The following is a 26,148-nucleotide window of genomic DNA, read 5'->3' as shown; positions in this document are numbered from 1 at the left end:
TCATCTTTTTTTCCAAAAAAGAACTCCCTTGGATCAATAAACCTGAAAGAATTTGTGAAGAGCCGTTCTGCCACCTCGACCATCGAGCGCCGATTCTCACCGACTGCCCGGCTCGGCGCAGGCGAGAGGGAAGAACGCGCTGCTGTTCCCTTCGCCACTGCTGGGAGATCCCGTCGGCGTTGGGTTACGCCTAGGAACAGTCGCTGCGGTGTTTATCACATGGTACCACGACGCAACTACCGCGTTCAGGCTGTGCATCTTCTGCAGAGGTCTAGAAGAGAAACAGTTTTACCCCAGATTATCCTGTCTTTTGAAGACAAAAAGCAAATTAATCTCAAGTAAACACTGAATTCTGGCGGGAAGCACTGACCGCTGATCTGTTCAGACCTCGTTGATAAGAAAACTTCCTTAACCTGAGCTGTGCTGCCTTGGGCCCAGCCCAGGGTGGCGGTAAGCGCTGCTCTCCTAAGGGAGAGTTTACAGTCAGCACTTTTGTGGTCTTAAGATCTGGGATGACTTGAGTTAATACGCATTGTCGAAGCCTAAAAGCTGTCTGAATAGTTAAGTACAAGCAGTTTCGTATAGTTAAAAATACCAACAAAGCCTACCCAAGCCATTCAGAATACACCTTAATATTTTTATTTATCAAAATACATACACTCAGTTCTACAAAAACCCAGGTAACATTTTTATACAGTGTTTTGGTCGTTTATATTAAATGGACATAAGTCTTCAGGTAGCATGAAGACTGTTCTAAACAGACACCATCGTTAGTTTAATGTATCTCCAATATGAAAAGCAACATGACCCTGTAATCTATCAAAATTCACATCATCTAAAGCTTTCATAAAAAAGAGAGAGATGGTTCGTAACTAATTACAGTAGCAAAGTGCTGTGCCTTTACATTTTTAAGACTTCAGAACATGGACGTGTACCTCTCAAAACGGCGAAATAAAGGGCTCTTCTGGAGCTACAGCAGGAATCAGAGCAGTCTCCAGCTCCTTCTGCTTCTGCAGGAGGCCCTGCAATAAACGGAATATAAATGTGAATCTGCTGTCTTCCTCATGCGGCCTGAAGTAGTAAAGTGTCGCTGTTTCACATTTTAAAAGGCTCAATTCTTTTTAAGTACGCAACTTTAAAAAAGCAGTACAATGCAATACATTCAGCAGAGCGGGACCTCGAGGTGTCCTGCCTTCGGCGCGGGGACGACCCTGCACTGTGCCGAACTTAACGTGCTCGCTCCTCTGTGCGTTGTCCCTGCCTTTGTGGTATTCTAGTGTATTCTTGTATGAAGCTGAACCCAAAACCGTGACAGGTACCAGCTTTTGGTCTTCACGTAAATTATACTGGAAGATAAAGGCCAGCATTACCATTTGAACTAGAACCGTGTCGGGTGCTTTAGGATACGCGTATTTACTCTCAAAAGGTAAAAGGTTCCTGCTGTGTTAACGGCTCTCCTAAGTACTAGACAATGGAGAAAACCTGTAATAAAAAATTCTTGGCAGTGTATCCCTGGCTATGAGTCAGTCAGTCATACATGGCAGGGCTGTGGCAAGTCATGCGCGATAGAGCTGTCTAGTACATTCATAAATTTGAAATAAGCCTTTTTTACTGTAATTAATAGGATCGTATGCATCGATACACCTGGCCCCTTGGTCTCTAGCCGTTTTAGACCCGTCAGAAGATACCTGGTACCAAGGAAGTTTGTTTACCAAAAAAAAAGGGGGGTAAGTTACAATGGTATTTCTCCTCAGAGTTACAAGACCTTTCTCAAAGAGAAGGGTTACAGGCTGCTGGCACAGGTCAGGCTAGACCTAACGCGAGCCAGCAGCGACTACAGCAACTTGGATACTGTATTCCTGGTGGCACAGAGGGGGAGAGGGGTCCCGCAGAACCGGCTTCAGTTAGGAAAGAAGCTGGTTCGACTTTGCTTTGCACCCTTCCAAAAGCAGCAGCTTTCAATCACTTGATGAATTGCTTTTTAACTCACCAGCAGTATCTGCTGTTTCTATTAATGGCCCAGCAGACTTGTTCAGTCCCTTTGTCAAGAATTACTGTTACTATAGAGTGTTTTTTGCATTTAGTAGCGTGTTGCAAAACAAAGTCATGCAATAAATTGCCTTAAATCAACACAGAGCTGAGGTGAGAAACAGGTCAGTAACATTGAAAACTGGAACAAAGTCTGTCACATGGTTTGCGAAGGTCAAAAAAAGGCCTAGGGAAAAGTAATGTGAAATGTCTACACAGGGACAAGTAGTGCGGCCTTCCCATGTCCTTGGCCGGCCTGCTGGTGGCTGGCAAATGGCTCAGCCATTGTAGGCTAAACCTGTTGGCAACTGGTTTTATTGCCCGAGTAAAAATAAGATGCCCTGGCATGTACTGACTGTAGCTGGGGCGTTTGTCCTTTCTCTTAAACTTTGGCCCTTCTTTTCCACAAATACTCAATTCGCTTTGCTGGATGAATAAACCTGGGCTTATTCCACTGCCTCCTTCGATGTCAGTGAGGAAAAGAAGAGCCTGTTGATAGTTCCCGTTAGCGCCGTCACCTGGGGGGCAGGAGGAGACTTGCTGGCTTGTACCAAACGCAAGGGCAGAGTCGCCCTCCCTTTGTCAGAGGGAGGCCTCCTCTGCTCTCCCTTGTCAGCGGTGGCTCCCACGGGCCCGCCAGCTCAGCTGGCCTGGCACCGAGAGAGCCCGAGGGTACGTACCCCTCGCTCCCGCTGGGCGTGCGTTTCAAAGGCTAAAGACTGGCCAAAGATGCTGTGAATTCCCCCAGACAAAAGAAGGCTAAAGAATGGCCAAACACGCTGTAAATACGTATATATTCGGAAACCATCAATCCAATATATATATGCATGTATGTATAATTTTAAAAACCAAAACTACATTATATTCTGAAAGAGAAAAGTAGACTCTGCTCTTTGTCTAAACGGTATTTCATACAAAATATTGCATTACTTTTCCTTCCTCAGGGAAATAACTGATGCAAAACAGGTGTCACCCGTAGGAGTACACAGTACTTAGGCACCCGAGATGCACCCAAGTTCGACAGTTAATGCCCTAAATGCATTCGGCAGCTGGTAGGATATTTAAATAAGAACGCTACATGTTTTAACTCAACTCTCTTCCAGAACCAAGGTCCACTGAAAGACTAACCTTAACATTAGCTTTGGCCACTGTTGAGACCTCAATATATACTATGCATCCAGAATGCCCCTACGCTGCTGTCCCCTCAGTTTGCCAACAGGGATGTTATCACCTTAAACCTCTTTAAAGATCCGTGGCTTTTGGTCACCTCAACAAGCACAAGGATCAAATTGGGCTTTGAAGCTGGCTTCATTCTTAACCACTGGCAAACGAAGCCTGAACACAAAATACTTAACTTGTGGATATTTAACAAAAACGTTAAGGAGCACTGGGGAAGACCAGATCCAGTCAAACCTACTGGGAAGCCATTAGAAACTGGCAACCTTTCAGCGCTCCTGGGTCACAACTTTTCTTGATCGATACCGTGAGGAGAGCAGTGACCCTTCCTTCACACAAGGCATCTACCTACTACTGAAGCACGATGTATGCACAGAACCCGTCTTTCTAAACCACAGCAGGTAATTAATAGTGGTAACTACCGGTAGTTGGGTTGTACTTAAGTCTGTCAGATTTTCTTCCCTTTATTTTAATCATTTATGCAATTTTTCCTTGAGGCAAGAAAAATAGTGCTGCTAGCAATAAAGTCCTTTTAGTATGGAGCCATTCAAAAACAAGGGAAGACATTAATACATTTTTATCTTTAGTGTGCTTCAAGAACAAAATGCAAACCTAAATCGGTTTTTTTGTCTTGCAGTCCTGTCAGGCCATTTAGAAGCATAAAAGGAAACTGTTCCTGCGACTGTCCAGACCTGCAGTTTGAATCTGCGACGGGCCACACCTTGTTGCCAACAGGTGGAGTATCAAAGTCACTCCTGTTTTAGTAACTAGATGCCCGACACTATTTTTCCTGGTGTTCTTATTCCAGTCAGGAAAATATGGAACTTCACAGTTATCAGCTATAATCTTTTGTGCTGCTTTAATTTACTGCAACATGGATCCTTAAAGACAGTCTCACCATTTTCAAAATCCTTCTGGCAATCCTGCAGATCTAATCGTTACCGGTAACTTCCTACAAATAGAACAACGTATAGAAACAGAGACAGACTTCTGTCTCAGGAGCTCTTGTGTGTGTAGTATTAAACTAAATTTCATTTTATAGTCACTCACTAAATCTGGCTGATTGACAAATCCTGCCTTTTACTTTGACACGTTAACAAAAGAAGAGCTATCTTGGAAGGATTTTCGAAGTGTTCACACTTCAAATTTGCAAATTACAGTACTTTTCCAGGCCTGACACATGACTACCTCCCCACTAACTCTTCTACACCAACCACACTGCTCTGTCATGACTGGCTTACCCGTGAAATTTCATTAACAAGGGTTCTAGTGTTTTGTTAAAATACTATTCTTTCTCCCCTTGAAATCGGAACATTCTTATTATAAGCAACCCTAACTATCAAAACCTGGAGACTAAATAAAGCCATAAATTCCTCTTGATTTCAAGTTTTCTCAGGTACTCCAGTGTTTCATAGCTAATCTAAGGACTAAGGAGCGCACAGTCTCTCCCTAAGGACAGCCCCAAGGTGGCAGCAATGCATGAAAAGCAAAATTAGTAAGAGGCAACAGAAGTAGAGGACAGGGCCCAAAACTTACCATGTATGACGGAAAAATGAATTAAAGGCCAACGCTTATGACTACGTAATAGTTTGCAATGCTCATTTTGACTTTAGTACATATATACATACATGTTTATCCAATAAATTTTTGCTTACCTGGCGTAATTCTGACAGTCCTTTGAGAATTGCTTGTTGTCTCTCTCTGATTTTAACTACATCAGGATTTAGAAGAGGATCTCTAACGTGATCAGAGCTAAAAATCTGTCGTGGCGTTTGGTAAGAATCTACAAGTAAATGTATATCAAATCAGGTAACGATACAATTTTGTTTTCATTTTGAAGCAGTAGATATTTCACAGCTTGTGAAAAATCAGGTTTTAGTTGCTATTAGATTACAATCACTACTTTTAAGTCAAACAGCACTTAGATTCCTAAACCCAAATCTATATACAATAATGCCAGAGAAGTGCAATCATACTTCATTAAAGGTAAACAGACAAAAAAGATAAAAGAATAAGAAATTTTGTTGCTTTTTTGATTTCTTTAAACTTTTTCTGTGTTTGTTTTTTTTTTTAAATAGAGTATCATTTGGTTGCACAGGCTTTCTGTACAGTGCTGTGACACACATGGGTTACTGCAGAATTCAGTAAAAACAAATACCAAATTGAATAAATTGTAGCACTTTGAACTAAATCACTGTAACATCTCTTCTCTTCTCCATGAATCAGTTCACAATACATTTCAGTACCATTAAACTGCCGATACTGTGGGTCATGTGTTGAAGGTCTAGTCACTGGTGCATCTGGATCAAGGTAATATACTTCATTTGTTCGAACATAGGGAATAAATTGTGAAGAGGGAGGTCTTCCAGCTTCTGTAACGGGAGGAGGGGAGCTCCTCGGCTGTGTATCCGTCTTGATATTTTTCTCTCTTCTACTGTTGTTGTTATGCACCAGGAAATTAGAAGCATGTATCTGTTTTTGTTGTACTTGGTGTAATCTGTTCTTAACTGCTGGGACAGGTGGTGATTCACACCTGCATGAAACAATTTCAGTTAAAAAAAACCCAACACAACTTAAGTAATGATGTGATTAATTTTCTCAAATATTAGAGACAAAGAATCCTCAGAGGATTGGACTTCTGCTCACTTACTCTCCTTTTATACCTGCAGTTTGTCTGGTCTTGTGTATTTTTAATAGTAGACAATTAGATGCGTCTAAATTCTTTTTAAAAAATTAAAAATCAGGAAAGAAGAGCATTTATATTTCACTATTAATGTTTTTATACATTTCATTAATGCAGAGTATTGACATACCTTTCTTCATTCAAATGATTCTTATGCAATTGTTCTTCCTAGGAGAAAAAACCAAGAAAGTCAAAGGCAAAATAAAAAGCTCCATGATGTTTATATTAAAAGCTTTCATTTTTCAAGACAAGTTTGTTCTGAAATTCCAAAAGCTCTGTTTGACCTGGGTTCAGGAGAACGGTATTAAAGACTTGCATTAGAGAGACTTGTAGTGTCTATGAACTAAATTAAACGAATTACAGGAGGATTTGCTCCAATTTTCTATGCCTTCGGCACTATCAAAAATACTGTATATATTTTCCAATGACCTTGGAAAGCTGCATTTATAAACCTGAAAAATTCATCCCAAGATAACGATTATTAACGGAAAGGTCGTGTTTCTAGATACAGTCAGTAGAAGTTTTCTATTTAACTGAAAAATATTAACATATCCCATGCTTCTTATGGTATCAGACAAGGCTTACGTATCTTAAAAATCTGCTTAAAATTCATTGCCCCATTTCTCAGGTACAAAATTCTTGAACATTACCTTTCAGTAACGTAAGCACAAAACTTTGATTTACCATTAACCTCAAATAAACCAACAAACTCTGTTCAACAAATGAATAAATCTTTCTTTAAAGATACTTATGTGAACAGCTATGTATTTTCACATGCTTTTTTTTTAACAGCCACAGCTTCTAAAATATGTGTATGTAGCCACAGTAAACAAATGGCTAAAAAGAACTGAAGTGGCCACCAGATTTTTTCTACTGGAAGGTGTGAGAAAGTGACGTGTTTGCGCATACATATGTCTATACACACATACAGAGAGCGAGCGAGCAAGGGCGGGGAGAGGGAGAGGAGGCACGAATATATTTGATAGTATTTTCTTTAAATGAAAATTTCTTTTTCCCAGCCACAAGCTATACCAGTACATGCTTACTGCAAATGGAGAAGAAATGACTCCAGTAAGAAGGATGGATTTTTATGACAACAGAGTACATCCTCAGTTATCCATATTCTCTGCCGAAATAAAAATTGTTCTCTTGAACGGGTACTCCTATACCTCAACCCTCGCCACAGCATAATGACTGGACAAAGAGGAGCAAGTCAGTGATGTCAGTCTATCCTGCACACTGCTTTCAATCAAGCTCCCTGTTTACATAATGAATCAATGATAACAAATAAATGAAAAAGAACACACACTTTGGAAGACTGAAGTAACAGTAAAAGCGAAGTCACAAAACCTGAATGTATTTTCTGATCGTGAAGAACGGAACAATGCTGCAATACCATTCTTTACACAAAGGGCAGTCACAGGAAAATTCTCAATGCTTGAGTTACGTAAGTGAATTCCCATCCAGGCAAAGCAGCGTGGAACGGGAGTCTTAAAAACACACATCACTGTTGTTAAAAACCAAATATTTACCTTTCTGACTTTATGTCCCTTATTCTTCATATTTATTTCCTCATGAGGTGAAGGAGACCTGTCTGAATAACCACCCTTTTTTGGGCAGAGATTCCCAGGGGTATTCCTTTCTACCAACTGAAGCAGCTCCATTTGTCGTCTTATTTTGTTTTCTTCCCTTTGTTTTTGTAGTTGTTTAGGGTATCTTTCTGACGCTGGAATGTATCTTTTCCCAGGCTTGTTTATGTTCCAATCAGGTCTTTTGCTGTATTTTTCTGAAGGCTTAATTCGTCTTTCTTTTCTTGCATACTGTTCGTATAGATCACTGTAAATGCCACCATTCTCTTTTCCTGAAATTTTGTTTTTATCTATACCCTGCATTTCCTTCGGGTATTTTTTGCTGCTAGAGGTTTCTTTATATTCTATGGAAATATCGGGCGATCCGCAACACACAGTTCTTTCCTCAGCTGACTTGGTGTATGCTGAAGTATTAAAGTCATCTAAAGAAAAAGAATTATATTTTAACTCCAAGTCTTAGCTATTCAAATTCCTTGTTTGACTTTTGTATGCGTATCAATCTACCATTACTGATTTTATTCAAAAACTGGCTGTTACAGTTTTATAATGGTTTTTATTCTTTTTGATGTGGAAGATAGGACCAGTAGAAGCAAACTCGGGGGGGGAATACTGGAGAACAAAATCAAGTCACTGTAAAGCAAAATATTTATGTAGAATGAAACTACATTATTTTAAAATGTAGAATTCTATTTCTGTCATGGTACCCAATGGTAAAGAGCAAAACACAGCTTCTGTTTAGTTTTTCAGCATGCCAATGGTTTGGTCATATTCACAGTGCTACTAGGAATAATTTACTTTCCCAATCCTTGTCTTCCAATGGAAATATTTTGTTCAATTTTTAAATTACTAACAATCCAGCTTCTTTCTTTACTAAGAGGCATACACAAAACCATTATTTAATTTGTAAACTCTTCAAAAATCACAGTAAAATTTCTACCAGCACTGTCAAAACCAAGAATATTAATTGTTGCTTAAGCAAACAGAAATAAAGCTTCCACTTCACAAGTGATAAGAAGCTAATCAATGTCTAAATACAAGGCATAAAGTGACTGTAAGGTTCCACTGAATCTGCTCATTGACACCTCATCTACAATATTAATAGATGCAGACTAAGTTTGCTCCGTGTTTTTTAACGGTGTGATACAAAATCAAGATAAAGACTGGGCAGCATTCTATCTAGATGGCCCCCCAGTCCTGCCTGGGTATTTAGCAAGAATTGTAGAACGCTTTTTTAAACATTTGAATGTAAGCTCTCATTTTCTAATGAGTCTTGTTTTCTAGTTCCCGAATTATTGACAATGTTCCTGCCAATATTTTCAAGGATTCATTAGGAGCCCAGCCCTGCTCGATACCAAACCACGTTATGTCAACCTGTGAACATTCACACTGAAGATACTACAAATACCTGTTTAAACGCCTTAATAAATTTAGTCCTACGTGGCTTGTGACCATGACTCTTAAGTCAACACTATATTTCAGACTGGGTGATTTGAATCTGTAACTGGTAAGTATCAAATATACAGACATAGACTTTATGTAGAAGAATATAGTAATATTCCAACATGCCTGTGTGTATCCAAGTATTTCTTTCTAGTTCTGTTCCTTTCTGAATGATACTGATGTGGCCCTATAGCTCAGTTTCACAAATATGCTGTTCTACTGTCTTTCTTAAGGTACATCAGAGTAGCTAACTGTAGGGGCTGCATACCTGTCTGTACAGCAGTGTCTTTCCGAGGAGAAGTCTGCTGATCAATGTGGCTCTTCATGTCATCAGAAAAATGGTGACTTTGATGTGAAATGTCAGTATGACCATCTTCAAATTCTGTATCAACTAAAAAGAAATAAGTAAAATTGTTCAGTTTAGTAACGTATGTTCCATTTAAACCATGCTATCAAGTTATCAGACTACTGTGGTTTAAAACTCAAAGCAAGACTAAGAACTATGGTTGAGATCCTAATACTCTCCCTTTTTCACTGGAAATCTAATCGACAGCACATAGGTCTGAATATTCCCTATACATTCCTGGTAATATCTTTATATTTCTTCCTTTACGTAATATAGTATTTGAAGCTTAGTAAAATATAATATTCTCCATATTAGTTAACACTGATATTTGTTTGGAAGGCTCTTTAAATAAGCTGAAATGAAATTCGGTTTGTGAAGCAAAGGAGCAATTTCTGACCCAAATGCAGAAGGGGGGAGGGAAAAAACAAACAAACAAACAAAAAAAACCAAAACCCACCAACAACTGACACGCAAACACCAAAGGAATAGGCAAAGTGAATACGAAAAGACTTGTACTTGCCACCACCAAGATTCTTCTGAAGTTTTGAAATGTCATGTCCCTTCTGAGCCAAGTCTCGAATGCGCTGTTCTTGTTTTAATCTCTGTGCTAATTCTTGAGCTTTCTGCATTGTCTGATAAAGCTCATTTGTTTTAAGAGTCACGAGTTCCTTTAAAAAAAAAGTAAACATATGTGATCATTTATTTTGAGAATAAAATTAATAGGATTATTTAATCTCCATATAATCCTCAAGGTTTACATATATTCCTATTTTGAGCAAAGCCTTTTCTTTTTAAAACAAAAACCAAACTAGTTGAGTAGATGCAATATGCAACATATAACTTTTATGATTACAAAGATAAATTCAGAACCTCTGCTATGCTAATGAAAGATGTTCAATCCTAGCATTAAAAAGCGAGCATCTATATCCTCAAAGTTATTTGGATATTTATCCGCTTTCTAATAAATTCATCTTTTCCTAAATGCCATCTGATTTCAGCCATCTATGACTTCCTGTATCATGAAATAAAAGAAGGCTAAATAAAAATAATTAAAAACCCCTCCTTCCACTAAGAGGAGACAATAGAAGCCTCCCTAACAAAGGCAGAACATCCCTAAATATGAGGGCTACAGTGTCCAGACTCAGCAGGTTCAAGGTGCAGGAGACTGGGCCAAGGAAAATCTCCTTTCCAAACTGCTATTACCATCTCATCCCTGCTTCCTGCTGCATTTGCAGGTGGAAAGAACAACGCCTGACAGCGTAACGTGTTTTGAAAGAGCTGAGCTATGACAGAGAAAGGTAACTTGCCCAATTTTTTACCAGTTTGTTCTAGCATCTACAGGCAGATGCTATACCTTTCCGTCCAGAAAATGCAGAGGAATCAGGGATCCATATTTCTGCAGGTTTGAGAGGAGGGTGTTTTTGGAATCACACTGCCTTATGACATCATGGAATTCTGCTACTGTTCCAAATATGAAGCAAACAGTAATAGCTGCTACTGTGCCCAAAGGAAGAATAAAACATCAGACAAGGCTTTTAACCTTCTACAGACTCTTCTGTAACAGGTGAGAATGTATACAAATGCAAAATTTGTACTTACCAAAGGTCAAAATGTTACTTTTGATTTAACTTTTGTATGAAAGGAGTATGTGAAGCTCAGCAATAGTTACAGAGGAGAAAGGTCTAGAACACGAATGACACTTAAAATGACTTTTCCAGAATATATTCTGCAAAGTCTTCAATCCAGAGTGAAAACACATCCAGTCAGATAAAGTTCATGGTACTGAAGCATCTTAAAAGCATCAAGTTACCAACAACAATAATGGGATCACATACTTGGAGGTTTCTTTTTTATTTAAAATTTGCATTTAGTAATGCATGTTTCTGCATTATTTAAAACTACAATTCCATTTTTGCCAGTTGTTATCCATTTCTGTTCCTGACAAGGCCCTTGTCCAAAAAAAGCAACCTGCCTTAAACTCGTATGGTGTTATGTGTTTATTAATTGAGGAAACAGATTTTGGTTTCAAAATGTCTAAATCTAGATAGTTTTAATTTTCAAAATTATGAGGCAACACCATTTTGAAGGTGAAGAACAAGAACCATTTTCCTCAAACCCCCCGTATTATTACAGACTATCTGCACTACAGAAAATGCAAAAACCCACCTCCTTTTGTTTTTGTTTCAGCATATCTTCTTCAAACTGTTTCTGCATTTGTTCTTTTTCTCGTGCTAGGCGCTGTTCTTCCTCTTGTTCTTCCCATTTTCTCTGCTCTTCCTCCAGTTCTTTCTTCTTCCGTTTTTCTTCTACCTGAGCCATTATTGCTTTCTAGTAATATCAGAAAAAAAGGAAAATTAAAAGATGTAACATTAAAGGTATTATGAGCTATATATTCGTATACTTCCATATACGTGTATAATAACTGGATTTGGACAAATTAAAAAAATCAAGACAATTTCTTTCAAACACTTTTGTTTCTTTTAATTTCTCACAAGAGAGGTAGCTGTCGTCTTTTTATTTATTTATTTTATCTTTTGGGGGGGTTGAACCACCAGCTGAATAAAGCAGTTTGAAATACTCAGAGACAAACAGAAGTAGCTTTTTATGTTTTCAAAAACGCTTTTATTTTTCTTGTAAAGAAATGGTGGTCTGATTTTTACCTTACATACTGAAAGCTAGTATTTCGATCTAGCAGAATAACAGTTTGACCAGAACAGGCTCGTTACATTTATACTAAGCCTTCTTTACACTGTGCTACAGACATCATCACATAGATATACATTTAGTTAAGAGTGCCACAGAAGTAATGTAAATGACAGTAAAGTAGCTAAAAATTTAAAGATACATGGAGTGGGTTCCTGTAAATATCAGTCCTCCTGATGACAGGGGAGACTGAAGAAAAATGCACACAAACCTACTAGAGCTCTGAAGACTGCACTGTACGTTTTTTGAGGCAAGAATTCAGTTACGGAAATGCAATCATCTCTCTACAAATACTGAAAGGAAACGGTAGAGTCTAACTGAATGAAATACCGTTAAACAACTGTAAACGTGTAATCTGAAGCCCAGAAGCCAAGTACCTCACTGGAGTCTGGTATTAAATCTCATGCTTTATTCATGTGACAACACTACCTTTCATCCTTTCTTCTCATTAAAATAGTGTTAGTAAAACAGAAGTCTACCTGGTGTTCTAACTGTTTCTGCCGCCGCTTGTCTCTCTCTTCAATCTGTGCAGGGTCCAGGAGAGCTGTCATTGAACGGAGGAAACTATGAACAAAGAAACATGTAAATGTTTTTAATCATAAGAGAAGAATCCTAAGGCCTTTCTTAATTAGAATCAGTTAGATTTCAAGTAATATTTTCATGTTGATGTTATTGTATTGTATTAATTTACATTTATGAAATTCATTTTACTAAGGAACAAAATAAGGTTATTTGCAGTAAATTTTATTAATGAACAATGCAAGCACTTGTGTCTTTCCAAAGTGAAACAACAGGTATTTCTGAAAAAAGCAAAAGCCAAATTAATAAGATCCAAAGATCAGATTTGAAGAATCTTATTCAATTTTTTTTTTAATTTCTGAGGAGGTATCAGAAATGTACCGGCTAGGAAGATGGTTATCCTTACAAAGCTCACTCACCTGACTTTCCGACTGCATTCCAAAGCACTGTTTTTAGCAGCTTTTTCTGCATTTCCCACCTTTGAGGGCATGAGGTTGCCTAAAGCTGCAGGTGAAAAAGGGTGAATAAAAGCAGTCAGCTCCTTAGGGTCAGGTGACGGGCAAAGACTTTCAGGCTGCTTTTTGTACATTCCATTTAAGGGGTGTTGTGCATTAGCATTAAGGTGGTTCTTTAAAGAATCAAAATGCATTGCCCATCTGTCATGCTCTTCAGCCTGAATAAATATGAAGCAACAAAAAAACGGAAATGCGCTCAATTACACTGTTTCTATGAAGTATGGTTAACAAAACAGACAACAGACATTTTGTAAAACAGGAACATTGGAAAAGCTCTGTTATGGGGCTACACTACAGACAGCAGTTAATTCCCTAAATGGGAAAACAGAAGTCTCTCTGTTGCTTAAAATGCAAGTCAGATCAGAAATTATACTGCTGATCCATATACTTGGTCAGCAAAAACATATTGCTATTACATTTTCAGGAAACAAAAAATTAGAAAGTGAAAAAACATTGAAAAATAAAGAAGTTAACTTGGATTCAGGCTTTTTGGTATTGCTTTTTCAATTTGTATTACTATTCCACTCCATAATTTTTCTAATAGTTCTGGGAACTGCTTGATTGAGAAGTCAGTACCCCGTCCACTCTGCCATACTCTCCTCCTGTTGCACACGTATTCTCTCTCTAGTAACATGAACGAGTGGCATCTTTTACACTGTCCTACATTTACCCCTTCCATTTTAATTCTGGATGGTAGCAGAATCAATGTGCGTTGGGCAGAGATGCTATCTCTAACTTCCTATTTTGAGCTAGACAGGCCCATTATAAAATAAGCCTTCTTTCAAAATCTCTTCCACCCACAGCAGCCACTACTGCTATCCTAGGAAGGTACCTAAAACATACTGGGTTTAAGTCTCTCTTCTGCACCACCCAGGCTTATCTTTTTGGCTCAGTGTTGGCAATTGGGACATTCCAATGTATCACTAATAGAAGATTTTTACCTAATGGGCCTTTGTTTTTGTTACAGGTACTGAAAAGGTTTTCTCTTCTGACTAAAAGAATTGTTTCTTTGGAGGGACTGGAGAATGGCTGCCTCAAAACTTGCATTCTGCAGGAAAAAAACTAACAGAATCTAATCAGCTTTCTAGGACTCCTTTCCTTAAACAAAAATTCCCCTGTGTCAGAACTAAGTTTCACACCTATTTTAAAAGAAGCAAGAAAATCATAGTCCAAATAATAAGAATCGGAATTATTCTTCCTCCTGTTCCCTGAGTTTTGTTCCCTTTGAATACTCTGTGATGTAGAAGCAGATCAGAGTAGTTGGAAAATCTGCTTCATTCTTATGCAAGTCTGTGGTGCAATATGCAGAAGGGTTGAGAGTATAACACAAGACCTGAAAAAAACAGATGTTGAAGAAAATGGGATTAAGTGCATATTAACTTCCTCTCAAAAAGAGGCTGGAAGCGAGATTACTGTTAGATTACTCACTGGTGACTGCAACCATCTTCCCACAGCACAGCTATCAAATTAAAAACCAAGGCAGCTAATGAAGTAACCTTTCACAGCTGTTTTCCCTTCACAGTTACAAAGCTCAATTTGCAAAGGAAACCTGCTTCCTTCAACAACTCAGGAAATGAAGAGACTTGTGTTGTGTGTAGGTATGTAACCAAGCTTGGCGACAAGGGGTTCTTCTGGAAGGGTGGGTAGTAAAGCTCTCTTCTAGTACTACAAACTGTGGAATTACAATGAAGAATTTCGGTCTCGGAATTGTGTAATTGCTGTAAATGCTTCAGATCAGAGTAAAAACTGTAGCCTTTTAATCCAGAAGGCCACAGACTATGAACATTCATATCAATCAACTTTTGGCAACCAAGATTCTTTTCACTACAAATACAGAACATCTTATGATGGGAATGCATCTCATGCACGGTGAAAAAAATAATCCTGGGGTTAAAGCTGTGTACAGTAATTTGGAAATCTGGATTCTAGCAATAGCACAATCTCACTGCATGTTTTACATTGGCCACAGCTTCCTTCTGGATCCAGCATAAGAGACCTACATTCAACAGCCTGGAAAAACCAAAGGGTAAAAAAGGTAAGGCTATTTTCTTCAATACTTTTTGCAGTACAAGTGTTTAAAAAAGCTTCATAAGAGTGTACGTGCATGCGGATATATGCCTTTCAAAATAATATTTCTAGAAACAGGATTTGAACACCACTGTGACACGCTGTAGTTGTCTGTAACCTTCCTTCTTTTTTTCTCATCTCCTTCCGTAGTCTACAGAAAATGTGTTTTTACAAAGTGTCTGACCAGTATCTCTACAACACCTTTCAAACCCTAGTGCTTTCACACAACGGTGGGAAAGAAAAAAAAAGTATAGTAACATCACTGTTTTCATCTCTGCAGCAAGCACTCTAACACATCGCACCAGACACATGGTAGTCTGTTGTCTGCCACCAAAATACTGGAACAGCTACTGGCTGAACGCTCAATTAGACTGTCCTATGGACTTATGGTGAAAACCTGCGCGTGCCGCAGGTAATTACATCTTTGTCGCTACTTCATTAGGTCTACGATTTCATCTTTTATTTCTTAGAACAAAAATGGACAGAAAAACTTCTCTTATTCCAAAAAGTCCCTCTAAACCACAGATACCTTTGATAAATTAAGTTTTTCTTCTATTTTTCGTAGCTTAGCTTCTTCCTTCTGTTTGTCCAGCTCTTCAAGCCACTTCTTCTGTTGCTCATGCTTCAAAGCACTAGAAGGTCGTTCCTGTGGCACAGCTTCCTGAAATAAGATAAGCACTAGTCTCTTCCTTGTACAAAAAATTCAATACCTTGTCTAGCCACATAGTGAAGGCGGCAGAAAACTTTGCCTTCAGTTCCTAGGCATAACCGGGCTGTTCTCTTGCACAAAAAAATCAATGTAAGTTTGTAACTGCAGCAAGTGTCTGACTGCTCCATAAAAATGCTTCAGTTGTTAGAAAGATGCTAAATAAGCCAGTTCTTGAATACTATTCTAATGTGAACCATCAGCCTCTCACTTCAAAAAAAACTTACTTACATGTATCATGAATAAAAATCCCTTCCTTCTTCCATGGTTCACTGCTCAGTCCATGTTCCAGGTAGATTCAGCACTATGATCTAATTAGTAGTGATCTGTTTCAAGTAAATTCTAGATACTATCTTCTGTTCCTGCTTCTTAATGGATGTATTTAACACGCTCCAGTGGCACTGAGAACTTTCAATGCCATCTGACAAAAACCACTCTTCAATCAGTGCCTACTAGCAATAACTCAAAAACCACTTCTTGAACCTTCTGCAATGAACATACTTTTTTTAGTCTTCTATTTCTGATAGCTTCCCACTTCTCTATTTCTTTAACGCATACTTAAAAACAAAATAAGACTTCAGCTCACACCTCTAGTACCGTTCCTCACATCAGCCTTGAAAATGCTCAGTCTTCCAAGCATCAGTATTTCGATAAACATTCATTCCGATACAATTCTCTAGATAGAGCAAAAAGGTCTACTGAATTATTCTGATTTAAAAGAGCTACTGAAGATATACATGTGTTGTCAATAAATAAGTAAAATAAAAAAACAAAAACCAAACCAAACCAACCAAACAAAAAAAACCTGCATGCAATTTAAAATCTTACCCCTAAAACAAATGCTGTGCAATTGAGAGCTGGTAAGTCAGAACAACTGAAATCAGAAGCCTGCCCAGCTGGAGCACTTGAAACATTCAGTGGAACTTTATTAGCTTCTGTGGCTAAAGCAGCTGTGTGGACACAGTTTTCCTCAGTGGTAATAATTGAGTCAGCTGGAACCATTGTCTGCAAATAAAGTGACCTTTATTTAGCTCACCTGTTTTGTTTGTATTAAATAGCCCTTATCATATAATAAACAAGTAAATTATACTTCTAGAAGCTGTTATTCATTAAAACTTCAGCCAAAACTTGTAACTAAGCATTTCATATCCAGTATTTCTTAATTATGTAAATTGAAACAAATTATCATATGGTAGAGTGGTAACTTTTCTAGGAATGCTGAATATGCCACAAAAAAAGCAATTTACAACCCTCACTTCTGTTTAACAGCAATCAATTTCGCTGGAGAAGCAGTCTTGTCTGAGTATAATATATTTACCTGACACAGCATTTTCAGAGTGACAGCTGACTTTTTAAGAGGCAGGTTAGAGTAAAAGTCAAATTGCTATGCTCATTATCTAAGCAATCAAATATAAGTGAGAGCTCATGAACAATGTAAATAATGATATAACCAGGAATTACATTTGAGACTATTCCTCAAAACAGAACTGGAAAAGATTTATACCTTTTAGTTAGGAATCAACATGGAAGGACACAAATGGGTTGTTCATGCTACAAAGATCTTAATTTGTGAAGCTACAAATTGAAGCAATAGGTAAGTGTGAAACAGGGTGTTGCAGCAATTCATGCCATGACCACTGAGACTGGATTCTACTGGATTCGTACAGAAAAGAAAATCTTGTATGAATTAAAAGTTGAACAGTTCTGGAACACTGCTGTGGAAACTGTGTGGGTTTTTTTTTATTTACTGATAGCCTTACCTTATCTGGGTCAGCTGTTTCCACTTTCTCTTTATGGGCTTTATTATTGCCAGGTTTTGCCCAGAAATAACCCACCTCTCCCTCCAAAGTTTCTTTCAGTTTCTTCTTCAGTGCTACCTGTTCATCTTCAAAAACAACAAACTCTAGTAAGAATTTCTAATACAGATGTGTAGCAGTTTTTTTTTTAAAAAAACAAACAAAAAGCCAAAAAAGCAGCAAAGCATGTCTACCCTGTAATTTTGATTGTAAAATGGACTACAAGAGTAAGTCACCATTGTCTGACCAATCAGTCTAAACATGACTTTGCTCTTAAGAGGATCGCAGCTGAGTCTCTGCCCAGAGATGTACAGGTAATTGGGGAATCTCTCTGAGAAGACTACAAAACACTGAAGGCTTAACAATGTCCTGGGGAAGAGAGAAAACTAAGAGAAATAACCAAATATATACATTATCTCTATTATATTATACCAGTTTTGGACTACTGTAATACTATTAAAACCGATAGAGCTATACATGGAAGCTACTCACAATGCAGAATCAAAGCCTGAAACCAGGTGGTCTACACCCAAGTTGAAAACAAAACACAACAGTCCTGCATGTGAACCATAAAAAGTTTAATTTGTCAGAGAGAATTTACTACTGTGTTAAACAGTTTTATTTTTCTACAGAGATTCCCCTTGGTCGGTGATGGGGCAGGACTGCAAACTGTTTCAAGTTCAAATTGCAATTTGATATATTCAGTCATGCTTGTAGATTAGGGTGACGCTTTTCCGATTAAAAAAACAAATGAATTTGTTAATGATAACGGCTATCAACTACTGGCAGAATGGGACAAAATTGGTGGCAAGTAACTCCTAAAATATGAAGCATAACTGAATATCCTTAAAAATATTATCACAAATTTGGTTAAGAAGCATTTTTGCAGGAAGTTATAGATAATCTTTGCATAAAATTTTGAAATTCAAGAATCTTAATCTGTCTTGGAGGCTAATAAAACTATGTACTTTCCAATTTGTAGCAACTGCGCTGATATAAGTAAATTTAAAAGAGCATAAGGAACACAAAGTTTCTTGGCATCCTGAGTGTAATAAACTGATCGAAAATATATTCTGTATATCGTAAGTACCTAATTCCTTCTTCCATTGGGTCTTTCTAAATTCTAATAAGGCTTTCTCCCCTTCTCTTTCACCCAAGGTACTAAACATGTCAGCAGGTTTCCACGAATCCTTTCTAGAGAAAAGGAAGGGGAAAAGAAAATTTTTACCTAAAAAGCAAATCTGTTAATTTTAAAGCTAATGTTTTAATTAGTCTTACTGTGATTAAGAATTACAATACAAATCTTTATTGGAGATACAATTTTTGTAGACAATAACACAGTTCTACGTACATAACCTTCTGTCCTGGCTGCGGATATGCTTCTTGTTTTCTGCCTGAATCAGAGTTAGCTCCTTCTGGAACAGATGAAACTTCACAAGCTTTTTGGAGCAACACTATAACGTTTTCCTCTGATGCCTCATTAGTAGCTGTGGTAGAATATAAATATATAAAAAAATATATAAAAAAAAAATATATATATATATATGACCACTAACTTCAGCATTGAATAAATACTTTACAAACAGCAGAAATTTGCAAATTCCCCACTACTTAACAAAACTGTTTTCAGCCCTGCTTGTATGGTTAAGGCATGTAAGATACTATGTCACAGGGTATTTTAGAATGCTAGACTTAGAGTAAACACTATTCTTGGCTAAGAGCTCAGACTCTGGGACTGTAATTACTTAATTGCAGCATGTCTTGTTCTTGTTGGCAAAGCACTGACCACCTCCATAGGTCCACAAACAGGAGTAAGGATGTAATACGAGATATGCAATAGTTCTCACGCTTCCAAGTAGAAGAATTGAAAGAAAATAAAATACTATTCAACAGTAATATTACAGTTAGGCAAAAAGATACATGCACGTCTTCGGGCCAGAGGAAAATGGCACTGCTGCTCTTGAGACACACAGCAAGACCTGAACTCTGCACAAAGCCAGGAAGGCCTATCTCTTTGAGGTATTGCTTTTTCTCAAACTCCTAATGGTAATGCTACAGTGCAGTTCTACTATGTTTTTTCCCCCCAATGTAAAATGGTTCCTTTTTTGCATGAAATATTGACAGAATTGCTTGCTGGTTTGCTCTTTAAAGTACCAGAATACTATCAATCAATCCTTAGTTTTTACTGTTAAAATTATCAAATGCTTGGTTCCTAACAGTAACAGCCGATTTCACATCCTTAATAGCAAACAGTATTTTGTTTGAGACCATTAAACATAACTGTAACATCTCCGCAACCTGCAAATGAACTTAAATTATGAACTCAAAGTTAAGCTTCCACATCTTGCTCTGTTTCCATGAAAACTATTCAACTATTGGTACCTCACCCATTTCCTCTTGGTTTTCATTATGAGTCTCAGAGATGCTTCTGGTTCCTTCTTTCACAGTCATCAAAATCTGTTGAAGCTGTTCTTGTGTTAAACATACCAAACTTGTTAGGTCTTCAGCTGATACACATGGGTTTTGAGGTTTCTGTTTACTTTTAACAAGATTAGGATTCTCTGAATCGGGATATCTGTTTGTGCTATCTCTTTGGAAAATCAAAGTGTGATCTTTAGTTGTGCCTTCGTGTGAGGAGTGTTTAGTAACTTGCAGTTTTTCACCTTTTGCCATTGATAAGCTTGATTCACTCTTTGGTTTTGTTAAGTTTTCCTGCTTGATACAAGCATTTTGCGTTGACCTCAGAACATGTCCAGTATGCTTTATTCTCAATGCCTGTTTAGGTGCTCTGCCTTTATTACCCATCTGTTAAAGCAATAAGATATCACCATATATTAAATATGGAAATAAATTTGCATGGGTAACAAAAACAAGATTGAAGCAACAAGTAAAATAAGTGTCATTTTTCTTCTCTGCTACATCAATAGAAACTAACTCAGTATAAACTAATGAAGTATCTTCATGAGTACTAGGAACACCTTGGAAGAGAATACAGCACCTAAATTTGAATATTTAAAAATGATAGTATGAAAAATAACTTTATGTAGCATAACATTTAAAAGAAGTAATAAACATTAATTCTGCTTTTCTTTGGCATTTCTGAAGCCTGGCTTCAAACAGGTGTATGTTTTCACCATACAGCCAGTATTATTTCAATCCTGAGTCTTCCATTCTGTACTGAAGTTTTATCCTTTTCAAGGTCCTTGATGTACACTTGTAATTATCTCCTTTGCACTGAGACCTTTTTCTGCTTTCTTGCCTTCCCCAACCCACTACATTGCAGTTTACTCAGACAGAGACAACCTATACGATCAATTTGGAACTTAAACGCGCTTCCGATCCCTATTTTACCAGAATCCCTTTAAGGTCTCTGAAAGTTCCGATTTAGGCGATTCCGTGTGTGGCTGTAACTTCTTGGCAAAGTAAACTAAAGCATTTTGCAAAGGTAAAAGTAGTCACAGAACTTTTAATTCATCCTTTTTAACAGCTATTATGAACCTGAGAAATACATATTTATCTTTCATAAACATCATTGATTACAAGTATTTAGACAGTTCAAATGTGTTCTCAAATTTCTGCGTTAACAAATTAACTAGTTAATTTGTGTGCTCTAACCAAAAAAGTCATTTTTCCACTCACCTTCATTGCAGGCTTTGATTTATCTTTTGGGAAACAAATGCAAACATATAAGAGAAGTATTTAATAACAACTTCTTCCTGAAAAACAATCTTGAGAAATTAATAAACTGTTACATTGGTCTGATTTTTGTAAGGCAGGGGGAAAGTACTTTCCCCATAACATCTGCCCCAATTATATTACTTTTTTTTTTTTTTTTTTTTTTAAATTTCAGTATACACACTTCAAAAGTATGCTGGAAAAAAATCAGATAGATATATGTCAGTAACTATTTCCAATTTTATATAGATCTAATAAAATTATTGTGCGAGTCTGATCCTCCCCTGCTATTGACTCTGTTTCTCAGAGAGCCCTGTGGTAATCGCTTATTTTTAATTGTTTGGTTTTTGTGATTTTTCAGTTTGCGTTCTGTGTCACATCCTTCCAGGACAGTCCCTGTATCCAGCCCCATCTCACTACGTGATGTTATCTGTCTCCATCGCTGACAGCCTAAAGGAACAATACTTGCATAATCACACCATCCATTATTGTGCCGCTTACCTACACCCTGAAATACTCCTCAGTCTTTTAACCCAAATCCTAGAGGATGCACAGAGATGTAGTGGTCTCAAAAACAATATTAAGTACTGTGTTTAATATAATACTTATTAATAAAGAATATTATAATATTGGTTAGTAGAGGGAATGTGGTACTCAACACAAGAAATCCTGCACATATGGCTAATGCAAAAAGGGTAGAAAATATTAGGGATGATATTTTAGTAGAACACATCTGTTGGAAACAAGGCTGCTTCAGCTGCACTATGCAATTACTGCTCTGGCAGTGGTTGTTGCACATTTTGCACTGGTACCACCTATACTTTTTTTTTTTTTTTTGCATTACCAATTAAAGACATTGGAGAACACTGTTCTTAAAGTCTGCAAAACTACACTATTAATAGTTTCCAACCTAGATGAACATTTTAAAACTTGGGAGTATGCCAAAATGTTGTCTTGTGGAGACGAGCATTAAATCCTGAACGATCTTGATAATGTTTCAGTAGTAAGGGTGTTCTGTGGCCGTGTTTATCACTGGGTTCTCAAGCATTCAACACTCATCTGAGTAGGTAAAAGTCACTTTTGGGCTTCTTTCTGGCCATTCAAAAATTACATAAGGTGGGATTCTATGTGCTATGCAAACCCAACTTCTCTGTGGAAAGGAAAAAGAAACATAAATAGGGTCTTTGCCATCATAGTGGGGAGATACGTAATCGGGAACTCCAAAAAGCTGCTTATGGGTTATTTTCTTTTTTTCTGTGTAAAAGAGAAACAACTATCTCAAGCAGCAGCTTAAGCTACTACAGAATAATCCTACTTTAGCCCCTAAGACTGTGAGCAGTGTTACAGTGCAGAAAACTGAAATTCAGAAGTAATACAATTTGATGCAATTTCTGACACTACTCAATTCAAGGAAGTGCTGTTTATATCAGTTGTATAAACATGTTAATTCCTGAAGACGACTGCTTGTTCAAGGCTAGTTCAAAGTCAGTGCTTTATCTTAGAGCGCTCTGGAATGTACACTGCCCTATCCAGCTGCTGATGTTAACGATGGTTGGAAAAAGTAAAAGCTGTAGCACTGCTGTTTTACAGGTGTTGCAAGGTTTTGTTTCCAGTAGACTGCTATTCCTGACTGACTCAAAATATCCCATAATGACTTGTTAGACAGCTGTCTGGTAAATGCAGAAAATGAAATATAATTTAGAGGACAGAAAATGAAATATAATTTAGAGGGCACTAAACGGAGAATTTCTGTACCCTGACTGGTACGTACAACAGTTACAGAAAGTGGACTTGTGCTTGTACAGAAACAGATGCCTGACAAATCACAAAAATAGAATTTATTAAAGCTTAATTATTAACATATACTAGAAAAGTCGACCTCAGATGGTAGTAATGAGATCTGGCCTAAATAAACTGCTGACTATAAACATCAACGGCCAAATACTAAAGCTGCTTTGAAGTCAGAAATGTGACCGTAATGATGTAATTCTGTGTAAATTAAGCAGGTCAGTGAGGTGCTGTAAAGTTACAAAAATTATGTCAGTCAACATATAATAGTACTTATTTTTTTTTTATGAGTGGAGAGAGAAGCTATGAAAAGTCAACACTATTTGCCAGCTGTACATCAGTGGACAGACTACTCAGAAGTTCAGTATCAACCTAGACCAGTGACAAGCTGGTGGGTAAGAGGACGTGTAAATAACAATGCACAAATATTCTCCCTAACTTGAAGAATACTTCAATACAGCTGTGCTTCATATTGCTTGGATCTTAAGTTTAACTTCAAGAAGCTTTAAAGATTACTCAAGATAAATGATTAGAAAAAAATACCAGAAGCAGCTAGAATTAGCCTAGGCTTTCCATCCAGCACTTCAGTTTCAAGCTTCAGTCCATCTCTGCAAAATGAGAGAGAGAGGGGGGAATCTGAAATATTAAATAATCTGATAATGGTAAGACTTTTACATTAATAACAAGGACAATTGTACTTAATTATAACATTGTATTTACTGTTGGTCCAGATGGTCTTTCATACCCCAAGCTTCCTACATTTGTGTGGAGCTACTTAATAGAAAGAAATCAACAGATCTTAAAGAGGGTCTGTTTTTAGCACTGATACTGGAAAACTTGGATTTGCATGTTACAGAGTAAATCTTCATGCTGAAGGTGCCACTCCGTATTGTTATACCTAGCAATACGCCTACCTCAAGAACTTAATCATCCAGCAATACAAACTGTGTGCTACAAAAAATGCTAAACAAGTCTCCCTCAATGCCAGTGCTGATCACAAAAAGGGGCTCTATTCTGAAAACAGTCTTTAATTGTGCTTCCAAGCAAAAGAGTCCGCATTTTAAAGTGGAGCAAATGTTGTTATCAGGGTTTAAAAAAAGTTAGCAGTGTTTAGGTGCATGAGTGTAAAGTACTCCAACGCTGTTCTTAGTCTGAGAAATCCAATATAAAGATTGATGCTCAAAATGACGCTTATCTTTAAAAACCAGAAGCCTAGCACACCTGACGCTCGCAAGCCACTGTCTAATCACCAGGGCAGCAGAGCAGCGCCCGCAGCTGTGACCCCCGAGGCGCAGGCAGCACACGGCAGCTCCGCCGGGCCCCGCACCCGCGGCGGGGGCACCGGCCGCCCGGGCTCGGCCCCGGCGCGGTCCCGCAGGAGCGGGCCCAGGGCCCCCCCTGCCCCGCGGGAACGCCACCGGCCGGCTGCGGGAGCTGCAGGCCTCGCTCGCCCCGGCGGACGGTACCGGCGGTCCCCCCGCACCGGCGAAGCGCGGGGTTTCGGAGACCTCGCCCCCCCGGCCGTCTCCAGACCCCCCCGAGGCCCGCCCGAGAGAAGGCCCTGCGCACCCCTCCGCTTCGCCAGGCAGCGCGCTCCCGCTGCCAGCGCCCCGGCCGCGAGGCACTCAGCGCCCCGGCGCTGGCGGGCCGCGGGGTTCCCCTCACAGCGCAGGCGAAGGCCGGGCGGGTGCCGGGGCCGTGAGGGGCCGGGGCCGGGGCCGCCCCTCCCCGGACAGGGCCGCGTCCCAGCCGGCGGCAGCGGCTCTCGCTGCCAGCCCAGCGAGCCCCTCCTCCCCTCCCGCCTTACCCCAGATCCATGGCTGGGCCCGGCGGCGGCGCGCACGGCCCGGCCTCCGGGCGCCGCGGCCGCCAGCCCCGCGCAAGGAGGCGGGAGGCGATAGGCTTCCCGCCGGGCCGCCGCTTTGCCAATGGGCTCCTCGCGCGCGGCGGGGCCGCCGCAGCGGGGCGTTGTGGGGGATGGAGTCCCACGGGCAGGGGGCCGCGCACAGCCCGCGGGCTCGCCGCGGGCGCGGAGCCGCCGCAGCGGGGTTATCCCGCGGCTGCGCAGGGCGGAGGGACGGTGGGGGAGAGGTCGAGCGGGGAGGGAGAGATGGGTGCGCTACGGCGGGCGAGGGAGGCGCGGGGGCCCGGCTCGGCGGCGTCCGCACCGGTGCTGCCTCCCTCGCCTTTTTGGCCTTTTTTTCCTTCCTTTTTCTTTTTTTTCTTCTTTCTTCGTCTTTTTTTTTTGTTTGTTTTTCTCCTCCCCCCCATTTGTGGTGTGGTTCTGACAAAGCAAACGAGGTAGGGAAGAGGGGCGTGCGGCTGAAGGTGGGGAAGCGATGGCCGCCGGCGGCGGGCGGCCTGCTGGAGGCGGTGGGGGGCTGCGCCCGCCGGGTGTCCGGCCGCTCCTGGGCGAGGCGGGAGGGCAGCTCGCCGAGGCGGGAGGGAGCCGGCCGCACGGCCTCCCCGGCGGCGGCGCTCCGCTCTCCGGGCCGGTGCGGCGGTGGCGAGCCCCCGGCCGCGAACCGCAGCGGGCGTCCCCTGCTCGGGGCGCCCGGCGAGGCCCGGCTCCTCCTAGGACGTTTTTCCTCCCGGGCTTCTGCTGCCTGCGGCGGGTGGTTCCGTCCCGCTGGCGCTTCGGGGCGCGCTGCCTGCGGGCTGCTCCCGGGGCTGGTGCGGGGTCTCCGCCGCCGAGCTGCGCGGCGCGGCCGCCGCGGTGGCTGGTGGGTTGCCAGCCCTGCGCCGGGGGTGCCCGGCTCCGGGACGGGCCCGAGAAGCGTTTCAGGAGCTGAATGCTAAGCACCGTCCAGTCTGTTGTTCTGTAGGTACCGCTGCCTGAATAACGGGACGCGTAAACGTGCAAGTTAAATGAATCTGCTTTTTGCCTCATTTTTAGGAAAAACATCTTCGACTTAATGTAAGGAGGATTTGGCTGTGCTAAAGAGTATAGTCACATCGAATAAAGCGCTTCAGAGCCCGTTTACATCTTTTACTATTCAAGATGGCATTTAAGCTTACGCTTAAAGCCAAATGCTTACTGAAGTCCTTCATTTCAAAGGACGTTAAGACCTTAAGACTTCTCTTGAATAGCGTTGCTTCTAGATGTAGTTAATTTTG

At 39.9% G+C, this 26,148-nt stretch overlaps 1 protein-coding gene across 1 annotated transcript; it reads right to left on the bottom strand.

Moving 5' to 3' along the window:
• Positions 1 to 31: 31 nt before the first annotated feature.
• On the bottom strand, positions 32 to 24,889 carry CCDC66 (coiled-coil domain containing 66). Its single transcript, XM_082321029.1, has 20 exons — positions 24,839 to 24,889; positions 23,575 to 23,639; positions 21,208 to 21,230; positions 19,956 to 20,373; positions 18,920 to 19,055; positions 18,659 to 18,762; positions 17,533 to 17,657; positions 16,601 to 16,777; positions 15,596 to 15,727; positions 12,904 to 13,157; positions 12,445 to 12,529; positions 11,429 to 11,590; positions 9,783 to 9,930; positions 9,185 to 9,307; positions 7,420 to 7,898; positions 6,018 to 6,055; positions 5,451 to 5,737; positions 4,860 to 4,987; positions 936 to 1,022; positions 32 to 271 (listed from the first exon to the last, which is right to left on the bottom strand). Exons 1-19 carry the CDS (start codon positions 24,847 to 24,849, stop codon positions 939 to 941), a joined length of 2,979 nt encoding a protein of 992 aa, XP_082177155.1. The 5' UTR covers positions 24,850 to 24,889; the 3' UTR covers positions 32 to 271; positions 936 to 938.
• Between the last annotated feature and the right edge of the window lie 1,259 nt (positions 24,890 to 26,148).

Source organism: Platalea leucorodia (assembly GCF_965183815.1).
Source record: "Platalea leucorodia genome assembly, chromosome: 9".
Lineage (NCBI taxonomy): Eukaryota > Metazoa > Chordata > Aves > Pelecaniformes > Threskiornithidae > Platalea > Platalea leucorodia.
The sequence above is the reverse complement of the archived record's forward strand: the minus strand, read 5'-3'. Positions and strand labels throughout refer to the sequence as shown.

Excerpts from the sequence above, each read along its gene's own strand:
- CCDC66 (XM_082321029.1), bottom strand. Across the intron at positions 20,374-21,207 it reads AATCAAAGCCTGCAATGAAG|ATGGGTAATAAAGGCAGAGC; the intron begins GTGAGTGGAAAA and ends TTGCTTTAACAG. Across the intron at positions 15,728-16,600 it reads GCACAGCATTTGTTTTAGGG|GAAGCTGTGCCACAGGAACG; the intron begins GTAAGATTTTAA and ends ATCTTATTTCAG.